An 18,711-nucleotide genomic window follows, 5' to 3' on the forward strand; every position below is an offset into this window, starting at 1 on the left:
GCGTGGAGTTTTCTCCAGAGCCTGTCGCTTGCTTGAAACAAGTTCCGTTTTCCGCTTGTCTTGCAGCTTAAATACGTTCAAAAACACTGGCATATGTGCTTCAACTTATTTGAGTCTTGGTAAGATACTGACGAAGGTGGAGAATTTAGCGCAGAAAACTAGCACCCGGAGGTCAGGCAGAATAGCTCTCCAAACTTTTTATATTCTTTATGCAAAATACACTTAGTGTGTACCTTTAAAACTGTTTGTATGGTGCCCTTAACGAACCCAAAGCTCAGTCTGGTGCTTATCGCAGGAGGGGAGTTAGGCCCATCACACAGACATCATGAAACATGTGAAAAGGATCTAGGAGTCTTGGTTGACCACAAACTTGACATGAGCCAACAGTGTGATGCGGCAGCTAAAAAAGCCAATGCAATTCTGGGCTGCATCAATAGGAGTATAGCATCTAGATCAATGGAAGTAATAGTGCCACTGTATTCTGCTCTGGTCAGACCTCACCTGGAGTACTGTGTCCAGTTCTGGGCACCACAGTTCAAGAAGGACACTGAGAAACTGGAACGTGTCCAGAGGAGGGCAACCAAAATGGTCAAAGGCCTGGAAACGATGCCTTATGAGGAACGGCTAAGGGAGCTGGGCATGTTTAGCCTGGAGAAGAGAAGGTTAAGGGGTGATATGATAGCCATGTTCAAATATATAAAAGGATGTCACATAGAGGAGGGAGAAAGGTTGTTTTCTGCTGCTCCAGAGAAGCGGACACGGAGCAATGGACCCAAACTACAAGAAAGAAGATTCCACCTAAACATTAGGAAGAACTTCCTGACAGTAAGAGTTGTTTGACAGTGGAATTTGCTGCCAAGGAGTGTGGTGGAGTCTCCTTCTTTGGAGGTCTTTAAGCAGAGGCTTGACAACCTTATGTCAGGAGTGCTCTGACGGTGTTTCCTGCTTGGCAGGGGGTTGGACTCGATGGCCCTTGTGGTCTCTTCCAACTCTATGATTCTATGATTCTTTTTTCTGGCATGGTGCCCTTAATGCAAAAATGCAGCTTGTATTCCCCACCTGCTCACATTTAATATGGTTTTTCCTTTGTTGGGCATGATCCAAGTTGGGGAGGGGGGAGCAAACAAACCGTTTGCAATATTGACCTCCACATTTGGAAGGATCACTCCTAGTTCAAGACGTTGTATCCCAGTCACCCCTTAACACGCCCAGCTCCTAGAAAGCCGCTCCTAGTAGCACTGACCTCTTGCTCCCTTCCTGAACTCCAGTCTGATCCCTTTTCCTGTGTCTCGTTTCAGCCACTTGCTGAGGGTTCTCCTCTGTATTACTTGGTGGGTTTCTAAAAGCAAACAGTGGGACAACTTACAGGAGCCTTTGCGAATCTGACTCCATCCAGATGTTCTGGATGTCGTCTCCCACAAGACTCGGCCTCCACAGCTGGGAGTTGCAATCCAAGATATCTGGAACACTGCAGGTTGGCTAAGGTTGGAATCATAGAATCATAGAGTTGGAAGAGACCACAAGGGCCATCGAGTCCAACCCCCTGCCAAGCAGGAAACACCATCAGAGCACTCCTGACATATGGTTGTCAAGCCTCTGCTTAAAGACCTCCAAAGAAGGAGACTCCACCACACTCCTTGGCAGCAAATCCCACTGTCAACAGCTCTTACTGTCAGGAAGTTCTTCCTAATGTTTAGGTGGAATCTTCTTTCTTGTAGTTTGGATCCATTGCTCCGTGTCCGCTTCTCTGGAGCCGCAGAAAACAACCTTTCTCCCTCCTCTATGTGACATCCTTTTAGATATTTGAACATGGCTATCATATCACCCCTTAACCTCCTCTTCTCCAGGCTAAACATGCCCAGCTCCCTTAGCCGCTCCTCATAAGGCATCGTTGTTTGTGTGGTTCTCCTTGATTTTTTTGGGGTGTGTGTGTGTGAGGGGTTGCGGCATCAAGGGCGGAGGTCCTCAACTTCTGCAGGAAACAGGCCAGAGCCTTAGATTCCCCCCTCTCCTTATTCCGTTAGCTTGAAACCAGGATTATCCTCTCTGTGCGCAAATTCATTTTAACGTCAGGGAGATTAGCAGCATGTAAATGCAGCCGATTTCAAGGGCTTTTCCTTTCTGCGGAAAAGACGCGTGTATTTTGGGGGGGGGGCAAGGGAGCGTCGCAGGAAGATTAGAGGCAGTGTTTTAAACTCTCTGCCATTTGCTGTGATTTGAAATCTGTAGAGCACTCTGCTTTCACAGAATCGTAGAGTCGGAAGGGACCCGAGGGTCATCTAGTCCAACCCCCTGCAGTGCAAGAATCTCAGCTAAAGCGTCCACGACAGATGGCCATCTGACCTCTGCTTAGAAACCTCCAAGGAAGGAGAGTTCACAACCTCCCGAGGGAGACCATTCCACTGTTGAACAGCTCTTGCTGTCAGAAAGAGAAAGCGCTCTATGCAGTGCGAAGCTGAACTATGGAACTCACCACCACAGGATTATAGAATTATAGAACTGCAGAGTTGGAAAATACCCTGGGGGTCATTTAGTCCAATCCCCTGCAAAGGGGGAATCTCGCCCGTAGCATCCATTTGGCGGGGGGAAGGAAAGGGAGGGAGGCGAGAGAAGAGCTATAGCTCAGCGGAAAGGCACCTCCTTTGCAGGTTCAAACCCAACTGCATCCCCAGGCAGGGAGGACTCAGGGAGATGTTCTGCCTGAAGCCCTGTAGACTTGTTATCGGGTCGGTTTAGGCACCGCTGAACTAGATGAGCCAAGAGCCACACTCTTGTCTCAAGGCAGCTTCCTATGACAGAGAGAGAACCCAGAGCCACAAAAAAACGAATTCAGACTAAAGCTGGCAGCCAAGGTTGAACATCTAGAAGCTTTATTTAAACCCTTTACAATAGGTAAGAATCACAACATCAAATCCGGAAACAGCTGCTTTTAAAAACGGAGACAGTCAGTAACTATTACAAGTCTGAGGACAGGAGAGGAAGGTAAATAGATCGAAGCAAACGGGTTTTAAGAACCTGCCGTCGTGACAGCAGGGCCCTCTGAGCTCCCACCCGGACAGGTTTGTCCAACCATCTCTCTCCTGTGTTCCAGGCACCATCGCACCCATGCATTTTCTTAACACACCCCTTCCCTCCCTCCCTCCCTCGCCCCAGCACCACCCGGCTAGGCTATTGTGGGAACACCTGCGTAATTCTACCTCCATGTACAGCCAGGAGTGGCGCTCCCTTCTGGTTGCACAGCCGCACCGGGCGAAGTCGTGCGAGATGGCTCTGGCCCTTCGCCAAGGAGGCGCCCAGCAACAGCTCCCAGCAGTCCACAAGCCAGCCTGGAGGGCACCAGCTTGGCGAAGGCTGTCCTACGGCTACAGCAACGATTTTTGAGCGCGCGCGCATACACACAAGGCAGGCATTTTCGCCGAGGCCGCCCCAATCTCTCTGCCTCCCTTTGCAAGGCCAGTGCTCGTTCCCGCTCAATCGAGATGGGCAAATCACCCGTTGTAGTGGCACAGATAACCTAACCGCTTCCATCTACCCTCTTGCCCTTTCTGTACTGTCGCCGACGTAGACCGAGAACCGCCAAAGCGAGGGGAAAGGAAGGGGTGTTTCTTAATCCAGATGGTGCTCATAAGAGACTGCAGGGGAGGGAAGCTGGATTAATCTCCCGATATTGCAACGGCACCTGCTCTCTCGAGTTCCTGCAAGCCCTCGTAGGAAACAGGCCAGCAGCCGCTCTGCCTTTTCCGACGTCATCACCACCCCGAGAAGGGGCTTCGAGCAGCACATTCCGGCCGTTACGAAGAGGACACCCCATTTCGTTCTCCAGCTAACTGAGTGGCCATTGCCGTTCTCCGTTCTGCCATGGCTCCCCCAATTTGGGGCGCTCCAGCAAGTTTGAACTACCACTCCCAACACGCCCTGTTGGGAGTTGTAGTTCAAACCTGCTGGAGCACCCTAGGTTGGGGACGGCTGTGATAAAACTATAAGAATCTTTACAAGCCAAGTGGAGAGTTCACGGCGTTTTACTCGCTTTAACCACTCGGCGCTGAGCTGCAGCCCCACCCTGTCCAGGTACAGCCACAAGGGAATTGGTGCTTTTTATTTCCCAGAGCCTCCTTGGCGAATCTAAAGACCCCGGCATGCCAAAACTTCAGCCAGCATTCTTCGTCCCTCTAGACCAGCCCTAATACAGTTGGGTGTGTGCACGGCTTTCCTGATTCCCATGATGGAAGGGAATCAGAAATGCCAGACGAATCAGAAATGCCACTTGCAAGCTACTCTGTCGTACAGTAGCTCAAGTGGCAAAAAGTACATTCAGGGTAAAGACAGGTGTTCGTTTTAAGAGTGAGGGAGGCATATTGATGGTGTGCCCCGCTGCTCTACAAATCAAAACAGTTTCTCTTTCAGGACCAAAACAAGTCTGCAGGATTTCCAAGTAGCTCTGCGTTAAAAGAGCCGGTGGGGGGGAGAGGATAGACTTGTGCAGAGCACCTATTGGCTAGCTGCTGTGACATCAACAACCACTTCCACCCCGTCACGTAGTTTTGCAATTGTTTTAAGAATGCTTGTAGATCGTATTTTGGAGGAGGTAAGGCAAAGGATGGAAATTAACATGAGCTTGCTGCTTTTAATAATAATAATAATAATAATAATAATAATAATAATAATAATAGTGATGATGAGGCTGGCTTGATGTGCAAGGCTAGAGCAAGACACAGATGGATGCCTAATGGGTTAAGGGCCCACTCTGACAGCTCTTAAAAGCCTACAGCTGTCTTTACCCTCAAGTCGTCCGCAAGGAAGGCGAAAAATTACCCTGGGCTGGCAGAGGCGCGTCCAGGCTGCCGCCAGAGCCCCATACAGCCTCTCACCCGGGCCTCTTGATCCATCTCTGCTTGGCAGCAGATAACCCAATTCCTGCTCTGTTTTGTGCGTACCACTGATATGTGACACTACGGCACTGAAACCCACGTCTGTGGCCACCTTTCTGCCCAAGAGGATGCAGCCGCAGGCGCATCACCCAAGATGGCAGGACCACACACACCCCATGCCAGTTGAAAGGCTACCAGCCCCTCGCCTCCGAGCATCTATGCCACACACTTTCTCCACCAGCCTGTTCCACCCTGACCGTTATCACAAGCGCAGAGGCTTTAAAACAAGGTGTTCCCTGAGCTAAGAGTGCCCCTGTGCCTCTTGCAAAGAGCAGAACCTCTCCTAATTCCCTGGGGACCAATTGATGGCTACCTCAACCAGCTGCCTCCTAATCCACCACCGGACCAGCTGGCTAATCTCCTGGCTTCCTTGGGGGAGGGCTTGGCTTGCTGCCCAAGCAAAGCGGCTGCTTTGAGAAGCTTCTTGATTCCCTTCCCCCTTCATCAAGCAATTCCCTAAAAGCAAACTGTGTTTCCTAAACACCAGGAACTACACTTCCCTTCCCCTCAGTCTAACCAGGGCACCCTCACACAGAACACGTTTCGCTGCAGATTAGGCTTGAGGGATCTCTTCGGTCGTTTCTGGGCTGCATTTGTAATCCTCAGGCTCAGGCTGAGGGGAGCAGGGAGCCAAACAAAACCTAGAGCGCCACGGGCTCCCCATGCCCAGTGGAGATGAGGCTGGGGTCGCCGTTTAGTGTGCAACCGGCCAGGCCTGTGGGCCTCACCATTGAACGGAATGATCAACAACACACCCAATATTCTACAGTAGCGGCATAGTGAAAGGAAAGAGGGAAAGTCATGGGGAAGCTATCCCGCGATGCCTCAATCTTCTTTCTGAGGAACCCCAAGGAAAGCAAGAGGGAAAAACACCCCCTAAAAGGACGCCGCAAAACTACAATTCACCTCCAGGTTAAAAAACTGCACACCCAAGTTGCATGCTTATATCTAACCAGTGCCACTGTTTGTTGCACCATCCAAGCTCAACTCAGCCTCATTTTTGGGGAAAGATGCCCAACATGGACGACCTTGCCCAACAACACAAAACTTCCAAGGTTCTGCGGAACTCTGATCCCCAATGGAAAGAACACAGAGCTACGGTTTCTGTAAACCACAGGTGGAAAAGCGGTGCCCTCCAACTGCAGATGGACTCCAACTCCCATCGACCCCGCCCAGGCTGCATGGCCAATGGGAAAGGATGATGGGAGTTGGAGTCAAAGCTCTGGAGGACTGTGGGATTCTCTGCCTGGTCGTCAACTGCCCAAAGCTCAAATAGGGAGCGAGTTACACAGCTACATGTGCAGGGGTGTGACTTGCTGACTCCTCCTTCCTCAAGCCCGTTTACGCCACGCCTCTGCCAAAATGGATCGCCTGGATCGTCCACCCTAAGCCAAACACTGTCCTGCAAATTGGCCAATTCACAAGGGAGGCTGGTTGTGATGTGCAGAGCTGCAGTTCCCACTTGCTGCCTTGGGAAGAAAAACCTAACCATGACCTCCAAGGGTCGTGCCTCTTAGGTGGAAAAACTGGGTGGCAGCTCCCTCTACACTTGCTGGCATGAGGCCACGATCCACGAGGGCGTTCTCCCAATGGGGATTCCGCAGGAGAACGTCCCATCCCAATGGACTGTGGCCTCATGGTTCAGGTGCAACTTCTACCCTTACCGGTACCCAAATAAATATATACGGCCACATTTTTCAGCTGTGCTGAAACCTGACAATCAAACAGAGACAAGATCTAAGCCAGGTTCCCAAACACAGCCCTGGAAGCAAGGGCGGTTCATTTATTGCTTTCGCTTCTTAGCCTAACAGCCACCGCCTCTAATACTTCTCATGATCCGTTTTGTAAAAAATACCTACTTAACCCCCCTCCCCATGAAATCTGCTCCTGCCCCTCCAAAACAAGAGGAGGGAGGAAAAGGAGACCAGCGCTGGGCTACGAAAGCCCTTTCTCCCCAACCCACCCTGCCCCTCCCCAGAATTGCAGTATTTACAAGCTACTTTCAAATCTAAAATTGCATTGTTGTAAAAATCCTTATTAGAAACCAAAGCTGGGGACTAAGAAAAACTTCCCCGTAGCAATCGTCTTTAAGCGTCTCTCCGGGTCTAAGGCTAAAAACACAGGCACGACACGTGTTAAGTGAGGGTGTTGTGCAGGAACGAGTGCGCGCACACCGCAGGATTGGGCGCAACCGGAACCTGCACATGTTCTCAAGACAGGCGGGTGCTAATATCGACCACCTCAAAGTGATTCGGTTCGGGAACAAAGAAGGAATCGACAACCTTTTACAAGACACTTTTTTTTTTGCGCTATCACGGAAGATAAAGTGCAATGTTATTTGACTTCCCAACTGAGAGTCCTCAAGCGACGGATCGTAGGAGAAACACATCTGGGCATCGCTGCAAACAGGAGAAGGACCCCCCGGCAAACAAAAGTCAATTGCTCCTCAACTTGGGGGTCAGAGGAAAGGGAAGCCAAGACAACGGGGCTTCCTGCTGAGCCCCCAAACACATTTCTGCGAAAGAAGCTGCGAGTCTCAGCTTCTTTTCGTTCGTTTTTAAAGCATGCGCCCCACAAGCTCCGTAGGGCAGGAGGTCGATGAGGCAACTGCTTGCCTTTCTACGGAAGCCCAGGAAGCTCCCATTTTCGAGCACACAGGCTGTCCTTATTGCTTCAAGGGACAAGTTTCCCTGTCGGACGAGGGGGTTGCCTAAGCAAGCGCTCCCCTTCTGCCATCACCACCCCCTTGGCCTGGCAGCGGGGAGGTCAGCGGAGTGGAAAACCCAAGCTGGTGTTTAGAGGTTGGGCGAGAGACCGGGAGACGTCATCAGCCGCAGGGCAGGGATGTAGACTGGACGGGAAGGGAGCCATGCATGGCAGGTGGAAGTGGAGATCTCGAAGGGCTGGAACACAAAAACGCGCACACACAAGTGGACCTGCTCCGCTAGCAAGACACTGCCGCCCAGGGATGCTGTTAAAGCAGCGCAAGGCAGCGTCTTGCTCCTGAGGTGAGCAGTTCCACTGCTTATAGACCCAGGAAAAAACCTTCCCGGAGGAGCCAGGAATCCAAAATCTAAGCGGGGGAACCAGTTTGATGAGATGTTCACCTACGCAAACCTCGCCGGGGCAAGTGGGGAGGTACCACTGGGCTTTTGCAAAGCTACCCCACCCATTTGAAGGAGGCTTTCCACAGGGCCTGGCCCTCAAAGCAGAGGAGATTTGGGGGGTGTCTCCTATTACACCCCCGTCTTCAGCTTCCATCGCCTGCATTGCCTGTTTGAAACAAAAGGTTGGAGTCGCCAGGACAAGGTCTCACAGGGAAATGCCAGGGCAGGGAGGAGGAGGAGGTGGTACCGGGGTGGCGGATGGGAACGTGCGAGGAAGCTGCACAGTAACAACGTGGGTGGGGGGCTTCCTGAGATCTGGAGGGCGGGGGAGCCGGTGGGCAGGTGCAGCAAGCTTTGCAACGGACTTGGAAGCAGATTTGGAATCAGCGCGGCCGAGATGGAAGGTGGGCAAGATGGATCACAAGCACACATACATATATTTCTGTACACAGACAGGCCCCTTTTCTAGGTGCAAAACCTGCAACTTCCTCCTTAAAAGGTTTCTATAGTATTCCAAGGAGGGGGAGGGAGATGCGATTCATGAGATTTCAGCATACCGTTTTGATGCAAAAAAGGGGGGAAGAAAAAAAGCCCCGCTAAGGTTTTAAAAAGCCATTTTATTAGAAACCATGCAACCTTTAATATTTATATATATATTTATTTATATATATAAAAACAACAACCACAAGTGCAATATGTCTTTTGTGTGTGAATGCAGACCCTGGGTTTGTTGTGTTGCTGAAAAGCACACTGTGACCAGAGATAAAAGGGGGGGGGGGGAGAGCTGTGCTATCATCGCTCCTCCACAGCCATCGTCCCCTGCCTCCCAGCAGAAGTCTGCCTACAAAACATGCCCCCCCCCACCGAAATATTTGTTCCCTGCGGTTTGGGTTCCCCCCTCTTCCTTTCAGAATTCCCCCACGACTCTCACAACACACCGTTTTCAAAGTTTTATTTACATTTCGTTTTAGTGTCATTTGCAATGCAAAATAAAAATTAATTAATAAAATTGCCGAAGGTGCTCAACCTCTTGTTGCCAACACTCCCTACCCCCCCCAAGCCCCATCCAACCCATACCCACCCCTAGAAGAAGAATAAAGGGGTCTTTTCTTCCAAAGGAGAGCAATCTCTGCCTTTTTCACTCCTTGGCACCTTCAGCTCACCTAGCCAGCCCCATGCAGACGCTGCCTCTCGTCAGACCCTCAACACTTTCCCATGACCCTCTTGGTATTTTGGGGGGTGGTGGGGCAGCAGTCAAGCAGTCTCCCCACGCCACGCCCTCCCCAACTCTGCCAGGATGCCCCACTGCCAGGGGCGAGCTTCCTTATAAATGCCAAACTCCATCCCAGCCTCTGTTCCAAGGTGCACAGATCCCGGAGCCAAACCCATCGTGCCTTGAGGATTAAATCCTGCAAAGATATTCCCCTGCTCTTTCTCCAGGATGGGCAGCGAAGGATCCGCCCCCCCCCCATGGGAACTAGATCCTGTTGAGATGCAATGCAGCAGACCCTTAAAAGAGCCAGGACTTCTCTCTGCAGCAGTCAGTTAAAAAGGGCCTTCATGGCTTTTTTGGGGGGGAGGGAAGCAGCGAAAACATTCCTCTACCACCCACAACCTCCTCTCAATGCATCCTCAAGAACTTTTAACCAACGTGGCTTCATGCCTTTTTTTGCTCCATCATTTCGAAGTTTTTTTCCTTTTCCTTTTTAAGCACACACAAAAAATAAACACCACACACAAATGAAGAAGAAAAATAAAAAAACGAAAGAAAAAGAACACAGTTAAAATGGCTGGATATGTCGATAAGAAGCCAGCAGCACGGCAGCAGCGGTTAATGTTTTTTTTCTTTTTAATTCTCCTATGGCAAAGGGCAAGGGGGGAAGGGGAGGGAGCGCGGTGAGCCTGCGGTAACAAGCGACAGAAATCGGCAAACACTTTATTGTACTTTTTTAAATCACAATGAGAAGGAGGAGGAGGAGGGTTGGGGGACTGGGGGAGAGAAGGAGGTTAAGGAGTTAAAAGAGTTCCAAAAGAGAGTGAAATTATCATGTGTGAGAATAATAATAATATATAGACCAGCATTAAATAGTAGGCAGCGCGAAATGACGCGGGGCAACGGGAAATGGGTTGCTGGAGGGGGAAAGAGGGCAGCAAAGCTGACTCCCTTCTGGGTCTCGGGCTCCGCCACGAGTGGGGCAGACCAGCGTTCCCTCCCTAGTCCCCACACAGCAAGCCAGGAAGGACGGGACAAAACCAAAACAACTCCAACGCACACTCGGACACCCCCCGGGCAGCCCGTTTCTGCACCCAGAGACACCAACCAACCGCCAGACGCCACGGAGGCTCTCGGGGGCAGCCTGGCACGCTCCAGAGAGGTCCTCTGCCGTGGGGCAAGGAGGCCAGCCCACTTTTCCAGGGCCAAACAAAGCCAGGCTCCGGGTCAAGGGAGACGAGCTTCTCGCGAGCGGGAGGAGGGCAGGAGGAGAGCGGGAAGGGGGCAGAGTCACAAGCCTTGCTGAGGAAGAGCGGCCGCCGTCTCTTCCGCGAGGGGAGCCTGCCGTGGCGGCGGCGGCAGCAGCGGCGGCGGCGGTGGCTGCAGAGAGGTGGAGGCGGCGGAGGCTAGGCTTTCGCTGACCGAGGTGCTGCGCCGTGGGGAGGTGCCGCCGGAGAAGACAGGGGGGTGGTTGGAGGCTGTGGGGTCCGCCCCGTGGTCCGTGCGGGCCTTGGCCTTCTCACGGAACATCAGCTTGTGGGACTCAATCTGCAGCGACACAAGGGGGAGCAGGGGGAAGACGGCAATGGGGGGTGGGGAGGGAGGAGAAGGGGGGGGGCGGAAGGAAGGCGACACCAGAATGTCATCGTTAGATGCCTGGAAAATAAAAGGGCAGGTGGCTTCATTAACAAGGCGGCGCGCCGGGACGTTTCCTCTCCCCTTCCCTCCCGCTTCAGAAATCGGTAACAGGGACGGTGGGGGGGCGGGTTAAGCCGCCCGGCCCTTCCGCACTCTGCCTCTCCTACTAGGGAGGAGGGCAAGGACTTCTGCTGCCTCCGAGAAGGTTCCTTAGGAAATGCTGCCTGGTGTCCCACCCCCAATTTCCACCTCCCTCTCTCATCACCCCTCACCTCCCGCCCGCCCCCCATCATTGCAAAGCACCTTTGGGGAGGCAAAGAGGAAGGCCTGGCACTTACTTGTTTCTTGTATGTGAGTGTCGAAGCACTGAATTTCCCTTTGGTCGCCTCCGCCGCCACCCTGGGCGGGCGTGGGCAGCCCTACGCCATTCTCCTGCGTGGGGGGGCTGCCACCTGGCGGGGGGGCGGTCACAGCTCCGTTCTGCGGGGCTGCCTCCTCGCCCCCCTCGGTCTACAATGAAACAATGGGGTGGGGGAGGACAATGAGGCGTCAATACAAGGATGGGAATGGGATGCGGCGAGATGAAGGTGGAGGAGGCACGCGCTAGCAGAGAGGCGGACAGGTGTATGGCGTTCCCAAAGCAAAGGAAGGATTGGACTCTGATTAATAAAATACACACAGAGGCTCGGCCAGCAAGACTCTGGGAGGAGTGCGTATAATAATCTGTCTCTCCACCCCTTGGCCCAGGTCGTTTTATGCACAAAAGAACTTTTTACACAGTGTTTGTAAGAACCAATCAGATTTCCTCTGAGCATTTCAAAAAACCCCACGTGGGGACAAAGTTAGATCAGAAGAAATTCTTTTAACTACAAAGAAACTATTTCCTACTTGAGCATGCATAGTAGTCCAGAGTAAATAAAATAGGAAGCAATGCTTTTAGGAAACCCGGAGGTCATAAACAGCAGTAAATGGTATTTACCACCTCCTTGTGAACTCTCTTCCTGGCCCTAAGATTAACAAAACTAACAACAGCTACATCAAAGAAACTGCCTACTATCTGTATGTACCGAGGATGCCTGATGAAGCAACTGGCCTGTGTTTCAGAATGCTTATACGTGCCTGTCAGGCGTAGAAAATGAACAGTAGAGAAAATGGCCAGAAACGCAGAGGCTTGTGGGATTTGATCAGAAATTATTGTCAATGAATCGAACCCAGTCAACGCAATGCTTTCATCGTGGACACAATGGCTTGATGCATATTTTATAATTCCTCACAGTAATCCCATCTGATCACTACACAGGTGGGAGGGGCTTCTCTTAGGAGGTGGCCCCCATCACCTACACAGGTAAACCTGTATGAGCCTCACGAGGGAGGGAACAAAGGCAACCTAGCCTCAACAGCCATGAATCACGGCACCCTCCTCGCCTTGCTGGCCTCCTTCCCACTGCCGCCACCACCTCCTCCTTTCTTCGATCAACACACAAGACGCTCACTGAAATCTGTATGTGATTTCAGGATCCTAATGTTGGGATACTTCCAGGGAGACGGGGGCAGAGACCCCAGCTAGCTCCGGTCACTGGCCGGCAGCCGGGCGATCACCGGTCTCCCTTGGAACAGCATCCATCAACGACACGAGCCTCTAAAATGTTCAGAGGACTATGCACACTCTATCAGCAGAGTGAATAAATCTTCTCACAACGGAAGAGGTGGACAGAGCCATGTGTAAGCATTATCTACAGCATAGTTCAGGAACAAAGGAAAACATGTCTGCTTCCTTTCGTCTCCAGCAAAACAGCAGTACAAAAGCAATATACAAAACGGAAGTTCCCAGCAAGTGCTGGAAGTAAACAGGCATGTGACACGCAACAGTCATGCCTGTTCACTTTTAAGGTGGAACGGAACTATATCCTAACATCTAACCCTTACTTTTTTGGGCTGCCCCTGCGTGCGAAGGTAGGCTCCGGCGGACTGATTGGACAAGACCCAGAGTGGGTCCAAGGGTCAAGAATACGGTTTCTGCACGTGCAGCAAGGGGAAGTGAGGGGCAGATGAGGCTCAGCCCACTAGGCAAGGGAGCCCATTTAGGGGAAGGAAAACTCTGATCCTAAACTTCCACTGCCTTATGGGATATCTTCAGGAGAAGAAAAGGCTAAGGAGTCAACCCTACATAGATCTGGAGTCCCCATGATGGTTGGATGGCTCCGTGTACTATTACTACTACTACTAATTTATTATTTATACCCCGCCCATCTGGCTGGGTTTCCCCAGCCACTCTGGGGAACTATCACCCCTAGCCAAGCTGGTAATGGAGCCAATGTAGTTCAACATCTGGGGGCTCAAGGCTAAAGGACTCTCCCCTGATGGGAGGAAGCTGGGCGGGGCTTTACAAGGTATAATTTTGGCCCTGCTTTCAAATTCTCGTATTTATGCACATGTGTGCAAGCCAAGGGAGAAGGCAGAGGAGCTTTGCTTCTGTTTATGCACACAATGTACACACAAGCTCCAGGGAAGGAGGTGCCACGTAAATACCCATAATGCATTTCTAAGAACTTAATTGTTCAGTGTGGCAGCACCTATACTCCGGAACTCCCCGCCTCTTGATACCAGGCAGCTGCTTTCACTGGATGCTTTTCGGCGCCTGATAAAAACCCTTTCTTTAAAGGCAATCCTGTCCAGATGCTTAGAAAGTTGATGTGAGTTTTAATACTTGGTTAGTTACTGTAAACCAGCCTTTCTCAACCTGTGGGTCCCCGGATGTTGTTGAACTACAACTCCCATCACCCCTAGCTAGCAAGGCCAGAGCTCAGGGGTGATGGGAGTTGTAGTCCAACAACATCTGGGGACCCACAGGTTGAGAACCGCTGCTAAATGTTTCACAAGTCTTAAAATTATTGCCGTGTGAATTGTTCTTTTTTTGCAAACCGCTGAGAGCTTGTTGTTGTTGTTGTTTTTAACAAGCGAATTTTATGAAACAAACAAATAGCCTCCGATACTTATGAAGCCCTAAAAGGGGTAGGTGGGTGGGTGGAATGTCCTGGAGGCTCCGTTCAGCACCCTCCATCGGGTGGCACCGTGGAAATGAATGTGAGGCTGGCAATGTGAGGATGGCAGGACGGACGGGTGGCCGCACACAGGAGGGGGGGAACCATGGGGGGCAAGGAGGGACCCATGCCTGGGTGCCGCCTGAAGCATACCTTCACGGTGCCCCCAGCCGGGACGTGCCCCACGTTGTCCAGAGAGCCCACTTTTGCTTGGGCTTTCTCCTTGAAGTTCAGCTTCTGGTTTTCAATCTTGACGTCTCCGCCGCCTGGAGCAAGGAAGGGAGAGCGTTACTCGAGGGAGGTGGCGCTGCTGCCAGGAGCCCGGCAGTTAAAAACACCCCACAGCTTGCTTCCTCTCGATGTGGGTTGAAGTAGGTACAAGGGCTGTAATGTTTAACCAATTAAGGGGGAGAAAACCTCAAATCCATCCAGAACACACACACACACCTGCACGTCTGAAAAGGTGCCTCGTTTTCAGCAGTCAGAAGCATAAACTACCGTATTTTTCGCTCTATAAGACGCACTTTCCCCCTCCTAAATGTAAGGGGAAATGTGTGTGCGTCTTATGGAGCGAATGCAGGTGGGAGGCTCTGCTCAGCGCTCCCTTTAAAGAGCCGTGTGGAGCATGTGTGTGGCTCTTGGGGACTTTTCCCCGAGGAGGGAGAAGGGCTGCCCTTCTCCCTCCTCGGGGAAAAGCCCCCAAGAGCCGCACACACACTCCATGCACTCTTAAAAGGGAGCGCAGCTCTTGGGGGAGCCTTCATCCCGCTGCCCTGAAGAGGCTTCGCGCGGCTATCCAAGAAGCCAGATCCCTCTTGCTGTTCTGGCTTCTGGGATTCAGAATATTTTTTTCCTTGTTTTCCTCCTCCAAAAACTAGGTGCGTCTTATGGTCTGGTGCGTCTTATAGAGCAAAAAATACGGTACATCAGCTCTTGCCAGCAGAGTTCTATTCTTTCTGGATTTATTTACAACAAATATTTGCATGCTACAGTGTCATTATCTATCTTTAAAAAAACACAATGTACCACAGTTATTCATGCTGGCCACATGACCCGGAAGATGTACGCCGGCTCCCTCGGCCAATAAAGCGAGATGAGCGCCGCAACCCCAGAGTCAGCCATGACTGGACCTAACAGTCAGGGGTCCCTTTACCTTTAATGTCACATATTTTGAATGAGGGAATGGTTGGCAACCAGGAAAAACCTCTGGGTCTCCACAGCCCCTTTAAAACTGCAGGAGGAAGGTGCTTCCAGAAAGAGAGAAGAGGAAGGATGAGGTGCTAAACTGAGCCCATGGCAGCCGCCTCCCCTCAATCCTCCCGCAGCCGTTCCCGCTCTCACCTGGCTTATGCTTGATGTTTGCCTTTGAGCCGCACTTTGAGGACACTTTAGACAAGTCGATCTTCTTGTTCAGGATTTGCACCTGCAGGACACGAGGGGAGGGAAGAAGGAGGAAGGTTCTCAGGAACGAGGAACGCAAGGCCTGCTCTGGTCAGCTCAGCAAAAGAGATCTCTAGGGCTCCGCTGTTCCAGCACCCTCTCCACCCTCCGCCCGGACTGGCCCGTTGGTTATGGGTGCAAGGCATGAGCCGCTGCTGCTGCTGTTCCGGGGACTTGCGAGGGGTGGGGCAGAAGGTGATCATGCAGCAAAAGGGTGGGGTGTGTGTGTTCTCAAAGCCCCATCCCAAAAGAAGGCATTTTTTAAAAAAAGTTAGCGCACTGTGCCAAACCAGAGGCTGGAGAGCGGGCAGAGAAGATAGCGTCAGGCGTTACACATTGCACCGGTCGGTGCTGGACAAATAATACTAATTAATGGTGCTGATTATCTTAATAATGGTGCTGAGTGCACTAAAACCCCTAGAGCGCTCCCTCAGCTTTACTGAGACGCCGGCTTGCAATGCAGTTTCTTTTTGGGTGGTGGCTGCAGGGAGCACTGACAAGAATTATAACGTTATCTCCATTTTTATCCGTCCGGTGTCTCCCTGCCGGCACCCAGGGTGGTCGCCCTGCCTTGCTAGAAAGAAATCTTGGGCAAGGAGTTCAAAAGATGTGTGTGTGTCCAGAATGCATTATGCAAAGTCTAGTAAATCTGCATAATTCATCCCAACTTTTCAAAGCACTTGGGAAGGGAGGGGAGAGGGGAGGAGGAGGAGGCCATGTCCAGGGAGGGTGGAATGACGGAGGGGAAGGAGGGAGAATGTTTTAGGTTGCCTCTTGGAACAGAGGCAATAAGGCCGGGGTGGGGGGGGGTAGGGAATTGTACAGGGCACGGAAGGCCTTGCCCACTCCCCCCTTTCTGGTACCTGCCTTCTTAAGTGCTCCTGGCATCCTTAAACGTCGAGAGCCAATGGTGGTTTAATGCTTAAGACTCTCGGACTACGACCTGGGGGAGCCAGGGTTCTAATCCTGCCTTCCGACTCACCCAGGTCCCTGGGTGACCTTGGGGCAGTCACCGCCTCTCAGCCTAATCTACCTCGCAGGGTTGTCGTGGGGATTCAATAGGCAGAAGCATGTATGTCACCTTGAGCTCCTTGGCAATTAAATACCGTATTCTTCGCTCTATAAGACACACTTTTCCCCTCCTAAAAAGTAAGGGGAAATGTGTGAGCGAATGCAGGCTGCACAGCTATCCCAGGCTGCGCAGCGCTCCCTCTCACTGTTCTAGCTTCTGGCTTAGCTGTGCTCTGTCCCTTCCCCCGTCTCCTGGAAAAGCCCCCAAGAGCCATGCGGAGCGTTTGTGCGGCTCTTGGGGGCTTTTCCCCAAGGAGGGAGAAGGACAGCCAGTCAGTGATGGGCTGCCCTTCTCCCTCCTCAGGGAAAAGCCTGCAAGCGCCGCACACACGCTCCACGCGGCTCGTGAAAGGAAGCGCTGAGCAGAGCCTGGGATGCATACAGGTTCTGCTCAGTGCTCCCTTTAAAGAGTATTTTTTTCCTTGCATTCCTCCTCTAAAAACTAGGTGCGTCTTATGGAGCGAAAAATATGGTAACACTCCCCCAGCATCCGTGAGGACTAGGAAAATCCGCGGCCTGCACGACAAAGCCTTAGGATGAACAGAAAAGTCAGAGCTCACGGCAACCTTTTCTTTTTGCGGCACGGCTTTTTTGCGGGGCAGGATAAAGGAAGAGGGTGGGGTTCCGGTTTATATAGTAAGCTGGGTGCTTTTTTGGGAGGGGGCGGTTGCTTTGTGAAACCATAAACCCCAAAGCTATTCATATTCTGCCAGCGCCTCCCGTGGAAGCGAGTTCTGTATGATCTACATCCCTGCCAGGATTCATGTCCCAGCCACAGGGTTGAGAGACTCAGGAGCGACTACGGATAACTCCGGGGTCCTCCGTTGGTGGGGTGGAGGCAGGGGACGATGCGCTGGTGGCTGGTCTCTGTGTCTCAGGGCACAGAAGGTATCACGAACCCAACAGGTGGAAAAGCCCGTCCCGTCCAAGGAAGGCCGAGTTGGCCAGCTGTGGTGGTTCTACTCACATGGGTACTGCCCTGGCTGGGCCTGGGGGCGGTGGCCGACTGGGAGTGGACGCCCGAAGACGGCCTTTGGGCATTTGGAACCTGAAAACAATATTGAGCACTTTACTCTCCGGACCGAGAGGACGGACAGCTTCCATTTTTGTGGATCGAGGAGATGGAGAACGGAAGTGGGCGACAGCGTGGGAAGGAAGGAAGGAAGGAAGGAAGGAAGGAAGGAATTAAAGGTGCCACGAGAGAGAGAGAGAGAGAGAGAGAGAGAGAGAGAGAGAGAGAGACCAGAGCGGGCACAGTCCTTTCTTCTCAGAAATTCTGGACAGGCCACAGAAATAAGTTGCATTTGAAAAGGGACAGCTTTATCAAATAAGTCTGGGGGGTTGGGTGTGATCCCTGCAGCTGTTTTTTTTGTTCTGGAGTGATTTTTATTCACGGGGGGAAGAAGGACAGAAGCTACAGATAAAACCCAGTAGCAGGAGATGTAATAGCTGCAAAATCAACATGGGAAAAGGAGATGCAAGGAAGGTCATTTTCTAGACCTGCAAAGAAAGAGTCTAAACGCTTCTAGATTCAGGTAGAGTCAGAAATAGACTTGAAAGAGAAGTTGCTGAATTACAACTTATTACTAAGCTGAAAACTATGGAGAGACCTGGTCTGAATAGAGATACTGGAATCTTGTCTCATTACACATGCTAATGCTATTTTTGGTCGTCTGCGTACTTGCTTTTTCCTGTAGGACTAATTGCAGTCATTAACAATTGTCAACAGGTTTACCATATCCATTGAGTCAATCGCCCATCTCCTACTACCCTCCTGAGAAAAACCCCACCCCACCCTCCCACTATATATAAGGGTCCGGTGACTTCTGTTTCAGTGTACAGTGGTGCCCCGCAAGACGAATGCCTCGCAAGACGGAAAACCCGCAAGACAAAAGGGTTTTCCGTCTGCAAAGGCGCTTCGCAAGACAAATTTCCCTATGGGCTTGCTTCGCAAGACGAAAAATGACGAAAAAAATTGAATTTTTTGTGTGTGCTCCAAAACCCCTTATTCTGAATCGCTAAGCTGCTAAAAGCATTTTAGCAGCAAAACCGCTAATCCCCCACCCCTAAAAAAGCCGTTTTTAGCCCTTAAAGTGCCAATAGCGCTAATAGCGCTACTCCGTCAATGGGCTTGCTTCGCAAGACGAAAAAACCGCAAGACGAAAAGACTCCCGGAACGGATTCTTTTCGTCTTGTGAGGCACCACTGTATCTGAAGAAGTGTGCATGCACACAAAAGCTTATACCCAGAGCAAACTTAGTTGGTCTCTAAGG

At 51.5% G+C, this 18,711-nt stretch overlaps 1 protein-coding gene across 26 annotated transcripts in view; it reads right to left on the reverse strand.

Annotated features, from left to right (window-relative positions):
• Window positions 1–2,848: 2,848 nt before the first annotated feature.
• Window positions 2,849–18,711, reverse strand: part of LOC310660790 (uncharacterized protein) — a 225,900-nt gene continuing 210,037 nt past the window's right edge. For 18 of the 26 annotated variants that reach the window (XM_083405894.1, XM_083405890.1, XM_083405906.1 and 15 more), the window contains 5 exons: window positions 17,406–17,486; window positions 15,269–15,350; window positions 14,081–14,193; window positions 11,225–11,396; window positions 2,849–10,796 (listed from right to left, as the gene is read on the reverse strand). In XM_083405894.1, the coding sequence (XP_083262020.1) occupies window positions 10,792–10,796; window positions 11,225–11,396; window positions 14,081–14,193; window positions 15,269–15,350; window positions 17,406–17,486 (453 nt within the window). In that variant the 3' untranslated portion in view covers window positions 2,849–10,791. The remainder of the gene's footprint in view (window positions 10,797–11,224; window positions 11,397–14,080; window positions 14,194–15,268; window positions 15,351–17,405; window positions 17,487–18,711) is intronic. The other 8 variants (XM_083405902.1, XM_083405895.1, XM_083405889.1 and 5 more) reach the window with 1 other exon arrangement.

Source organism: Podarcis tiliguerta (genome assembly GCF_965153285.1).
Source record: "Podarcis tiliguerta genome assembly, chromosome: 12".
NCBI lineage: Eukaryota > Metazoa > Chordata > Lepidosauria > Squamata > Lacertidae > Podarcis > Podarcis tiliguerta.